This window comes from Nyctibius grandis, chromosome 2 (genome assembly GCF_013368605.1).
Source record: "Nyctibius grandis isolate bNycGra1 chromosome 2, bNycGra1.pri, whole genome shotgun sequence".
Classification (NCBI taxonomy): Eukaryota; Metazoa; Chordata; class Aves; order Nyctibiiformes; family Nyctibiidae; genus Nyctibius; species Nyctibius grandis.
The window spans coordinates 119703899-119716824 of NC_090659.1; the positions used below are offsets into that span (position 1 = coordinate 119703899).

At 37.0% G+C, this 12926-nt stretch overlaps 1 protein-coding gene across 7 annotated transcripts in view; it reads right to left on the reverse strand.

Annotated features, from left to right (window-relative positions):
* Nucleotides 1-12926, reverse strand: part of DLG2 (discs large MAGUK scaffold protein 2) — a 1096363-nt gene that overhangs the window by 245277 nt on the left and 838160 nt on the right. For all 7 annotated transcript variants that reach the window (XM_068425103.1, XM_068425108.1, XM_068425110.1 and 4 more), the window contains one exon: nucleotides 9703-9771. In XM_068425103.1, coding sequence (XP_068281204.1) covers nucleotides 9703-9771 — 69 coding nt within the window. The remainder of the gene's footprint in view (nucleotides 1-9702; nucleotides 9772-12926) is intronic.

Here is a 12926-nt window from a genome sequence, read left to right on the forward strand (position 1 = left end):
AAAGTTACCAGCAAAGCGACAACTGTGAACACACACACATACACAAGATCTACAGAAACATGTTCTAGAATGCTTCCCGTTAAAAATATTCAATATTTCCTGCGTACTATGTGACAGTTCTACATCATATGGATGACTTTTTCATTTCCATTTTGTTTCTAAAGAAAAGGAAAAAAAAGGAGAGAGAGAAGTGATGCATCAAGGGATGTCTTATTTGATGTGAGTTAAGTCTTGTGGCTGTATACATGGGGACTTGACCTTTACATCATAATTCCAAAATCAGTGGGTGTTTGTTCATCTTTGTGCAGTGCTAATGTTCAAATGGTATCCCTGGCTTAATCATGATCTTTAAATAACATCTTCACTCTCTGAAACTGAAGCTTAATATTTTTGAAAGAAAAAACTAAAGCAAATTGTTTGCAATATTTTTAAAGGTGATGGTAACATTTAGTGAAAGTATTAGTCCAACTCCACATGGTCCTCCATCTTATAACCTTTTCTTAACATTAACAGTCAGAAAACAACCTTTTAAAAATACACCTGTGAGAAAAAGACATGTTGTCTTGAGTTTGTATATTCTTGAAGTATTTTTAACCAATCAGAAAATAAAGGGGTTTGCTTTTCTTTTGGACCATTGCTGTTGATTTGCCTTGTAACAACAGTTTTAGCACCTTCTTAAATATGTGCGGATTAGATATAATGTAATCCAGATCTAAGAAGCCTAAAGAGGTTTTTAATTAGGAAGAGTGGCCTGGGGGTTTGAGCAAAACTAGGACAGTGGGCTGGAAGTGTGGATTCCTTCCCCCACTTAGTCCATGTGCTGCTGAGTGATCTTGGCAAGTAATTTGTTCTTCCAGCTTCAATTTCCTCATCCACAAACCGATACAGTGACACTTGTCATCTTTGAGTCCTACACATCAGAAATACTTTGCAAGACTCGAGCTACTGCCGTTATTATTTACCTGGGTATTGAGCAAAAAGAGGCAGTAAAGCCAAACAAATATATTTGCATGCTCTGCTGGTGAGAAATCAGAAGAGCTCTTGTTTAAAATGAAATGAGTATTTCCACATCCGACAGGCAGCTTGGATCATAAAGTTGAAAGCCAGTGCTATGGGCAAAACTAGGTCAATACAACTGGGCATCCACTGAATTGTAAGCTGTGTAGCTCAACAAAAAGTTGGCCCAGTTATTAATCCCTGTCTGATCAAGTCAGCAGATTTATACCTAAATCGCTGTCAGTGCTGTTTTGTAATTTTGGCCTTTTGACAGCAAAATTCCCATTCTGCTCTTGGATGATTATATTCAGTGGAAGCTCAAACAATAAAGGGAAAATGTCAGAAGCTGTGATTAGAACACAACAGGTTTTGGCTCGTGCTCTTTAGCCTAATCAGGTCATTCTGGTCATGACTCAAATTTGGCTGTATAGAGACTGACTAACCGTAACATGTCTTCATATTTCTTTCATATCTGAGTATCCTGCAGAATTTGAAAGGTGGATTCAAGAATGAACAGGTGGTGTTATCATCATCATAGAAATAACCTTTAGCCACAGCTATACTGCAAAAAGTACAGGAAGCAGAATCACAGAATCACACAGAATCACAGAATGGTTAAGGGTTGGAAGGGACCTCTGGAGATCATCTAGTCCAACCGCCTGCCAAAGCAGGTTCCCATACAGCACGTTGCACAGGGTCATGTCCAGGCAGGTTTTGAATATCTCCAGAGAAGGAGACTCCACAGCCTCCCTGAGCAGCCTGTGCCAGTGCTCTGGCACCCTCAAAGTAAAGAAGTTTTTCCCCATATTGAGATGGAACTTGCCATGTTTCAGTTTGTGCCCATTGCCCCTTGTGCTGTCGCTGGACACCACTGAGAAGAGTCTGGCCCCATCCTCTCAACACCTGCCCCTAAGGTATTTGTAAGCATTGATAAGTTCCTTCCTCAGTCTTCTCTTCTCCAGGCTAAATAGACCCAGCTCCCTCAGCCTCTCCTCATAAGACAGATGCTCCAGTCCTTTGATCATCTTCGTATCCCTCTGCTGGACTCTCTCCAGTAGTTCCTTGTTGCTCTTGAAGTGGGGGACCCAGAACTGGACACTGCCCGGGTGTGGCCTCCCTAGGGCAGTGTAGAGGGGGAAGGTATATGCCAATTCTCCACAGTATAATAAATGACTAAGATTTTTTAAATATATCATGGTTCACACTTGCATAGTGTACTTAGCATGAAAATGAAAAAAACCCTTTATGATGATAATGAAGCTTTGTAACATGCTATGAAGTTAAAGTAGGAAAAAAGTTTCTCAAGCAAACTAGAGTACCAGCCACTGACGAGGTCCATTACTCTCTTAAGAGTAATGCAGAAATGAGTCGTCTGTCGATGCTTTAGCCATACTCAAAGAAAAGGCTAGTTTTGATAAAGCTAAAGATAAGAATGTTATACTTTTATTCACCTGGTATAAAAGTTTATAGTCAACTCTTTTAATATGATGGTTAAGGAGAACTAAGAACAGGTGCCCCAATTTTTCTTGAATATCTGGGAAGTAACATGAGGAAAAATTCCTTTGCCTCTATTCAAATTCTTTATGAACATAATTCTAATACACATGAAATAACTCGAGACAGAATGCAGATAAATGCTGTAAAGGAGGTAATGGAATCAAAGACTTAAAGATGACATGGTGATGGGAGAGTATGAAGTGAAAGAAAACTAACTCAAATATGAACAATGTTTTCTTGCAGTAAAAATGTGTACTTCTCTGCAGAAAAAAGCAACAGAGGTAAAGGTAATTTCAGGGTAACTTATTTTAAAAGCTTGCGGCTTTGTTTGGAGGCGATAGGTGGCACTCGGTAGCTACCTAGGAGAAAGGAACAGTCTAACAGCCAGTGTTTCTGAAATGCATGTTTCTGCCTCCAGCTTTAACTATTTATCCCATTTACAGTTTATTCCGTGATAAATACAGCTGAAGGTAAGTTTCTAGGTGCTAACAAAACGTACTAGCACTTTAATTCTCTGTGTGCATGTTTTATGCTCTCCTGCAGCTTTGTACCAAATACAAACAGAGAACAGCAGCAGGGGAAATCAAGCAGAAATTAGAAAGGAGTGTGAGATGAAAACATTCCTGGACTGACAGAAGGCAGGAAAAGGGAAAAAAAAAAAAAGGAAAAAATAAAAGGAGCAAAGAAAAGAGAGCACAGGATAAAGGGAGGCAGTGCATCTGTAAGGGAGAACAGGGAAGGAATTTAAAAGGTAGAGAAAGAATAAAGGAAGATTCACTGTAACAGAGCCAGGAGCAAAGGAGCAAATGAAGTGCTGCAATCCACACAAATTTACAGGCTCAGAAATCAATGGGAGAATCAATTTGGATGGACTTGGTTACTTGCTTCAGGGAATGCATCAGATCAGATTCCGTAAAGCACATTGTAAATTGCAGGCCTGATGTAAGAGCAAAATATTATTAAATTAATATTTCAAACCAATAAGTAGTAACAAATCAGAGCAGGTAAAACTTCGACACTTCAGAAAATTTCTCGAGTCATAAAAATGTGATTAACAAAAATAAACAAAAAAAAAGTGAGGTATTTTTCCTCCTTAACACTTTTTTTTTGGTTCATGTTTGTTTTATTTGTTCATTATCTTGAAAATAGCTAAGTGTTTTGTATCTACTACATTTGTACTGAATACTTGTTTTGATCAGTTTACTCTTTCACGATAAGAAAATGACAAGACAAAAAATGTGAGTATCCCTATCATTCTTCTACAGATTGTGAATCCATAGTGATTACAGATTTAATTTAAGAGATTAAAAACAGGACTGATAAATGAAGGGGAAGATTTTTCTGAAAACAAGTAATTCTTATAATAGCTAACTGAAAGAAAATCCATTTTTAATTTGCTTATTTTGTGCTGCCGTCTACATTAAAGAATAGAGTCAGTTTTAGTATTCATCTTACACTAACACAGCTCTGTCTTTCTGTTTCTTTTCCACCACCTAAAAAATTGGGGTGTGGTAAAGATTTTGTGTTTTTGGAACATCTACAGAAATATTAAGCACACTGGGTGCTTTCAAATGTCAGACCCTAGAGAGCTCTCCAATTATATACAATCAATGAGGTATCCCAAATCAGCAGGGACTTAGAAATATGACTTTGATAGTGCTTTGGCTGCAGGTTTTCTGTTGTTTTTGCTGGGTTTTTGTTCTGTTTTGGTTTGTTTTTTTTTTCAAAAAATGCTGTTTGCACCTCAAAGGGTATTGAAATCATACATCCATTCAGGCACACGCTGATTTGGTACTACAGTAACACACATCATAGAAAGCCCAGAAGAATATTTATTTAGATTATTGCATGGATTAGGGTAGCACCTAGGATCCAACTAAGGCCCCACACCCTCTGTGCAAAGTACTACACACATACAATGCAACAAAAACCATTCAAGCTACTTAAAGCAGCAAATAGCAGGAAGGAAAATTGAAGTAGAGAGAAATTGTATTAATTGATTAAAGACACATATTAGCAGCATATAGGGGGAAAACCCCCCCCCCGAATTTAAGGGATCAAAGCACCCTTCTCTTGAGCAGTAGGGTGTTTGGCTTCTGACAATTCACTGCGTGAGCACTGAGCTGTGCCTGCTTGGAGTCAGTTGGCTAATCAAGCCATTTCTTTTCCAGTACAATACTTCTAGTTTTCGTCTCATGCTTCAAAAAATCGTGAGAAATAACTGCAGGTTTATTTCCGACAGCCAAAGGGCATTCATACTGAAAGGACCTAAAAAAGGGAATTCAAATAGATTGAGCATTCTTCTTCACAGCGTTTAACACAGAAAGCTAGGATGGACACAGAATGTGCCAATATATGTGGTGTTTCAAAATCTGATTAATCACACAAGAGAGAATTTGAAATCTTAAGAGCTGAAGGCCTGTAATACGCAGACACACCTTTTTGAAAGACTTCGAAGTTCAGGCGAAACCAAGCTTAAATGGATTATTTAAATTTTCTTTAATACCTTCTACAGCTCTGCTTCACAACAATTTAGAGAAAAATCTATCTGTAGTGCTCTGATATATTATTTTATTGCAATATCTCTTCAGTGGCATCTCGGCTTTTACTTTTCCCCTTGTTATTCCCCTCTTAGGCTTGGCAAAAATCTTCCCATCACGGTGTGAAACAGCACTACCCCTCACCTTCCTCCCCAGCCCTCCCTGTGATCTACCTTTGCTGTGAGATTTCCAAAACAGCCGGCAGTGGTAGGGAGCTGCCAGACCTTCCTTTCTCCAGACCCCAGTTCTTTACCATCTCAGAGCCTAGGAGAGGCTGAACACATCAGTGTTACCCATCAATGTTACACATGACCCAGTGAGGTCTGATCCCTGATTTGTGACTTTAATTATTATTATCAACATTTCAATTATGATTGAAAAGAACAAAAATGAGGAAACCTTCCTCTTGGCTATGGCTGTCACATTGAGCATCACAGTCCAGAGGGGTAACTTTGCCTTCTTAAACTGAGACAATGTTTTGGTCATGTGCAGAGCATTTATTTTCATTACATGTAATTGATTATTGTTTCATTTTATTAAATGTTGATACATTAACAACTATGCATTCAGCCTTTAATGAGATGTTCATTTATCATATCACACAGCAAAATACAATTTTGCTTACTACGGTTACCCATTCTGCTTGAAATTAGCATTTTATCTGTTTATTTGACTATGGTTTCCTTGGCATTTCTTGTTGATTGAATGTTGGCACTAACTGTAGAAGCAATACTTTATCCTAACTTTAACACCAACTACAGTTTTAATACATTTATTCTGCAAACATCACATCTAACTTGTCACAAACTTTGACGTATATTTAACACAAGAGAACCTACTGGGAGCCAGACTTCAACCTGACTGATGCATGCATGACTGCACTGGCTTATACATGTGCAACTTTATTTGTTTTGTGGGAACCCCTCTGGACTTTAACAGTCTTTCATTTTGTCTTTTCTAGAAAAATTAAAGCCTGCACACCAGCAATGTTTTCTGCTTACAGCTAGCAAGATGGAATTGGCACACAAGAATAATCTCTTGTTTGAAAAGTGGAACTGGTCTCTATTTTTGCCCTGACACCTGACATTTACTTTAAATGCACAGGAGTATATCTCCTAGATTTGAGAAATCTCATTGAATTCCAGAGTGACAATGTAGGACAGCTAATATCCTCTCTAACTTTGAAAGGGAGATGATTATTCCAATATGCATATTCATTTATACTTTGTCTCACTTAGCACTTCTCTCCCCTCATCAAAGTAGTGCATTATTTACATGGTAGTAATCAAAATAAATCCTGAAAACTGCATCTCTGTTCCACCTGCTATACCCAACACAGGCAATTCCATACTAGAAAGGTTGCTTTGCAAACTGCTTTTAAAAACTATTGGTTCCATATTGGAACGACTTTTCTATAAACTGTTACTTACAGCATTCACTGGCTCCATTTACCATGAATGCTCCAGCTTTTCAGTTTGTAAACAAAGCTAGATGAGATGAAAATGGTGATAGGCAACCGCATTGCACTGTCGGGAGACAGGATGTGTTCAAAGGCTAAAGGAATACCCAAAAATAGCAGTGCCTCTAAGCCATGTTTCGAAATATCAATAGACAGTCCGTTAGTAGCAAGCATCCAAAATTACTTTATATAAGACACTTCTGAAACACAAAGCAGTCTGTAACATCTGTCCTGTTCAGAATAAAACTTCTTACCCTTAGTTATGGTTCAAATTCTGTTTATTTGTGTATAAATAATTATGTATATTTGAGATACTCAGTCAGGTGGATAAATTTGTTTAAAATTTCCATCAAAACACTCTTGATCAAATAAGTTGAAATCCCAGTTTCTGAGCAGCTCGGCAGAAGAGATGACTGGTAGCATATAAAATACAATTTAGCCTGAATGTCAACTGCAGAGAGAATAGCTATCACACACCATTAACACTACAGCTTGTGTGATAGTACAGCAGGATTTCCAAATAACAGGTTTTAGTTTTCGTCCAGTATTTTTCCTATTTTGGACACTCACAGTTAAAATTGTTCATTAAAACAATTTCAAAAAACACAGATTAACAATATTTTCTATTCCAAACATTATGGTTTTCTTGTTTTTAAACCATGCAAATAAACCATTAGGGAAGTTACTAATTAGATTGCACTAACGATGACATCAAACACCTGTGAAGTTCATGCTTTTATACATATAATAAATCTGTTCACCTCATGTACAGCTATTAAACTGTGAAGAATATATGGCTTGAATATAAAGAAAAATTAATCTTTAAAGACATCTTTATTTTTTTCACCTTGCTACTCATTTGTTTTTGCTGTACATGAAAACCACAAAAGCCTTCCCTAAAAAAAATGCTTTTACATATGAATCCATTAACTAGATGAAAAAACTGTTTAAGTTTTTTAAAAATCCATTCCAGCCAGCTCAATTATCATATATTCAACAGGATGGAAAGGAATAAATGCCAGAGAATGCAATTCCCCCTCTATTTCTTTAATCCTCCCATATTTCATTTCTCCTTCACAGGACCCAATAATTTTATTACTTCAGTGACTACGCAGTCAGTCACGCAGAGCCAGCAGGCAGGCCACAAGCCCGAGTGTGTGCTAGGGCTGCCTTGCAGGTAAAGCAGCTATTTACAAAGTGCAGCTCAAAAGCAACGTAGTGAGTCACCTAAATACAGGACTCTACTGATGGAAAACCAGTTCCTAAAAGAGAAAAATAACTTTGTTTTGACCTCAAATTGTATTAGCTATAAACATACTTAGCAGCATGGACTTCACAAAAAATATTAGAATAAATTGAGCTTTAACATAATGAAATATTTAGGGCTGAGCTGATTACTTATTTTTACTCAGTGATGTAACAGGCTAACAGTCCCACTTTCCTATGATGTGAAATGAAATATGACTCACAGTAAGTTGATTAGTAATAATTACAAGCCAGATATTCTTCTACCTCCTGAACAGCAGGAGACCTGTAATATCAATTGCAGATTTTCTGCGCTCTAATGATTCACACACAATATATGCAAATTGTCTGCGTGGCCAGTACAGATTATGCAATTCATCTAAAAATTCACGTAGACAGATTGATTTCCAAATTTCAATAGGAGTTTAAACCTGTAGGATACCTCCTGAATTACGGATTCCAGTAGACCAAGTCAGAGACATTATAATAGAATTTATTTCCTTAAATCTCAGTTTAACAAATTGGTTTTTTTTTCTTTTTCTCTTTTTTTTTTTTCCTCCAATCACCATTTTAATTGATAAACTTGTTCTTAAAGCTCAGTTTTATTCCAAATATCAATTTATTCTGAGCTGATTCGAGGAAAAAGACAGGGGAATTTATTATGACTCTCTGTTCATTAGAGAGAAAGAGAGAGAGAAAGAAAAGAAATCCAAAACGTGGGTGTTTAAGCACTGAGACAGGTTGCCTAGAACTCATGCAATCTCCACATTTGGTGATAGTCACAGCTTCACTGGACAAGACCCGGAGCAACCTGATGTAATTTGAAATTAGCCCTGTTTTGAGCAAGAAGGTTAGATGATCAGGGCTTCATTTATAGGATTACCTTCTGGATGACAGCCCTTAAGCCATACGCACCTCTCCTATAGCAACTTTATTACTCAGTCTTGTTTTCAATTAATAGTTACTACAGCCGCCCTACACATTTTAAATAAAATATTAAAATCTTGGATCTTAGATCTAGATAAGAAAGAAAAAATAGAGACTTGTGAGAAAAACATTTCAGGCTTCACTTAGGAGTGGATTATTTCACATATCTAACATTTTATTTTCTGACTGCACCAGAGTAAGGTTGTAACATAAACCAAAGTGCAACAAGATGAGGCAAAGTTTCCTCTGTGGAAACTCTGGATTCTTACTTTTATCACAAGAAAGAAAAGCTTTGAAATAGGACCTGAGAGCAGCCAATGACAAGTTATTACCCATGCCTACAAAATATTTCAAACAGTTGCACATTTCTAGGGGAAGGGAGAAACAAATCGAACATTATTTGTAAACTACGCCAGTCAGTGCAAACAAAATCTAAGTGTTTTAATGTTAAATATTAGTTTTTCTAATATCTTAAAGCTCCAAGAATATTAACTGTGGTTGTGAATTATTCATATTTTACCCTATTATTTTTGTTAAAATGGAGTCAACTAAGTACCTAGAGCTATGCTTCTACAATTAACAAATTAATATACACAGATATACACCAGCCTGGGATAGTTATTCTCTATCAGTACTTTTTCATCCTTAGTTTGGGACACTGCTTTGTCAGAAAGAACTCAAGCATACATTAAGAAAATAGAATAAGACTTCACTGGGCATTTCTGTGATTAGTGGGAACCATTTTATAGCTAACGCACGTAAATATTACTAGTCAAGTGAGATGAACTGGAGAGATTGTTGTTAGTATATCTCCATGACAGATATTCTCATCTCCATGAAAACCAAACCTTTCACTGTAAGTATTTAGAAAGGATCAGTACAAATTTGAAAGCATTTATTTCTTCATCTCTCAGACTTAAACACTATAGTGTGTACAAAACACATGTAGTTAACGCCTATGTGTATGTAGGTAGTTCAGTGTGTGGCTTAGAGGTGTCTGAGAGCTCTACAGGCAGCTTCAACAGAGAATCATCTTACCCTTCCACGGAAATGGTCCGCTGCAAGCTCACTGTGGGAGGACGGGTTGCAGTGCTGTGCTGGGAATGACTGTACGACCAAGGAAGAATAAAGAAAAACATTTGTTAAAGAAATACAAGTTTCTCTTATTCTTATTGTCTCTAGCAGTTTAGCTAATGCCAAAATAGAAATAACAATCAGATTGGTTTACATGTGTCTAAAGCATTTTGACTTCAGTGATGCTCATCTCTTCAAAAAAGGGCTCAACCCTACAATCTCTCTTGTTTCAAATCAGGTTTCATTCCTCATTAAGAGCAGACAATGAAAAGAATAACTCCCCCTTATCTTTCTTATTGTCTTTAAAAAATGTACACACAGTTCAGTGACTTAAAATAACTTAGATGTTAATTGTTCTGCTAAATATACTAACCATAAAACACAAAATTAATTTCAGAGCAGAAGGTAAAACAGTAAATGATAATGTTAGCAACCTAATTCTTAGTGTTTCTTAGGCAGAATGCTCAGTAAAAGAGGACATGCACTACTTATAATTGCACCATAATGTAATAAATTTCAACCAACATTCACTGTTTCTATCAGATTTTAAGTAACTTGAGTTTTTCCACATGAAATTGTATCAATCTAAGACACATTTAGAAAAAAAAAACCATGATATTTTCTAAGCAAGACTTTCTGAAATAAAAATTTTTTTGATTGAAAATACTGAAGTCTAATGGCTTCTCCTATGTTGTGATGACTAAGGAACCTCACAAATAGCTACTACGTTACATAAACCAAACAAATTACACAGTATACATTAGCTTCAGTATTGTACTATTGTGTAATAGTATTGTACCATTACTATTCATGTAAATATAAATGGATAATAACACAGCATCAAAGGCAGCTGTGTGATAACAAATTGCATTCCTTATCCAAGACTGTGTTTAAAAAAAAATTAAAAAAGCAGAAGCATCTGGGTGTATCTTCTGATTAGTTTAAGTGGCTACATCACATAGTGAAGCCCAGTATTAATAATGCAAAGTACACATTAAAAATAAATCTTTAAGTCAGTTTTGTATCACTGATTTTACAAACTGCAGATTTTTTCTTGCTTTCAACTTCATATACAACTCGAGATGTCTGTTCAGAAGAAGCAGACCTTATTTTCATTAAAGCTAGAAGATTCAACATTAGTGAGCAACACATCTATTTTACATGCTTTTTTTCCTGCAGCATAGCCAATATTGTCTGTCTGGCAGAAGAGATATGATTTTTCTGTGTAGCGCATAGAGTTGTGACACACGACATCATGCCACAGGACTAACAAAAGACATGCTGCCTGCTGGTATTTCCTGTTGTGACCATTGTGCTCTTGTTTCTTGTTAGCAAATTGCTCTATTCATCCTTGTTCTGAGTATTTCAGAAGGTTTGTGGGAAAGTATATTCCCCTTATAAGAAGAACTACAGAGGTTTTTGTCTGTTTTATAGCAAAACATAGGACGTACAGGAGTATCATGAGTCTCTGGCATCACGATGTGAACAGAATAGTTGAGTTGGACAAATATTGCAGAAAAATATTTTATGAATATTCGTTAAAATTTCACATTAAGTTTGCATCTTGCAAATTACTTAGGATGAGTATTTTTAAATTACCCTTTTCTTAGTGTTTATGCATTTTTAAAAGTTTAAAGTTGGCTTGTCTTCTGTCCTTCTCCCTCTACAGAGCTGGAAGGGTACATACATCCTTATGCTCCTGTACTGGCTTCCCACACCAAATTAATAAGGAAGGGAACAGCCTCTCCCTTGGATTTTACCCCTCTATACATGAGACAGAAGTGGCACAGCAGAGCCGTAACCCCTCCATCTTTTCCCTGTGCAGCTTGACTCTCAGAAACTTTATTCCCTGAATGTGCATCAAGAGATGCAAGAATATGGCTGTTGCAAGGAACAAGAACTCAGCAGAGAGGAAGGACGATGATGTATATCATGGCCCTCTATGTCACACTGTATGTCAAGATCTGTTTCTAAAGGAAGGATGGCAAAGCCATGCCTGAGCTATACCACAGATGCCAAACCCACAATGGAGACTTTGAACAAGCAGCTTTTATTCTTGCAACAGATGCTATATATTTTGTGGGGCAAAAAATCTATTAACAAGGCATGGAAAGGTAGCAACTGAAGGTTTAATGCAGGAATTGGGTTTATTTCACAAATGTTGTGTAGTGTTCTGTTTTTCGAAGGAATGTTGTCATAGGAAAGGGAAGCTGAGGAAAGACAGTGGGTATGACAAGGGGCAATGGGCACAAGCTGAAACATGGGAAGTTCCATCTGAATATGAGGAGGAACTTCTTTACTTTGAGGGTGCCAGAGCACTGGCACAGGCTGCCCAGGGAGGTTGTGGAGTCTCCTTCTCTGGAGATATTCAAAACCCACCTTGACGTGACCCTGTGCAACATGCTCTAGGTGAACCTGCTTTGGCAGGGGGTTAGACTAGATGATCTCCAGAGGTCCCTTCCAACCCTTAACCATTCTGTGATTCTGTGATTCTGTGACACGTTGTCCTAAAACATTTAAGCCACATCTCCCTGTTTCAAGATCTCCTCCTTACTAGAGCCATGGCATACTGTTATGACCAGAGCCACACAATCTACATACAATCTCAACTAACCAAACTGGTTTGAATTCTGAAAGCTTTGTTTCTTTTCCCAAAAAAGATTTCAGCATTGCCCTATTTTTACCACAAGCAAACTTATTTATATAACTGACCAGCTTCTAAATGAGCAAAATTACAAGAGCATTGAAGGTAGGACTTTCAGCTGCTAAGAACTAAAACCAAATAGTTTTCCATTTACGTACAGAATTAGTAACTGATGATAGTCACGAGAACATATTGAAGAGTAAGCACTTGGGAGATGACTGTTTGGATGTTGCAAATAAAGAAATGGGCTACATTCACCAAAGTAATTTACAGAACGGTGAATTATTGCTCCCGCACTGGAAGATTGAAAATGAGGAAAGGGACCAGTCTGATCACTGTAACAGACTCTCATTCCCCACAGCAATGCTGCATTTTACTGATGAATTCAACTACCTTCGAGGACTAATACTTAACCCAGGCTACTTTGTGCAAAACCTGAAGGTTATAACCTGTCTGTTTCTAAATATTTTATACAATGAATGATCAAAGACTAAGAATTTTGTCACTATACTATTCATAATGGCCTTTACAGAATTAGCAAAAA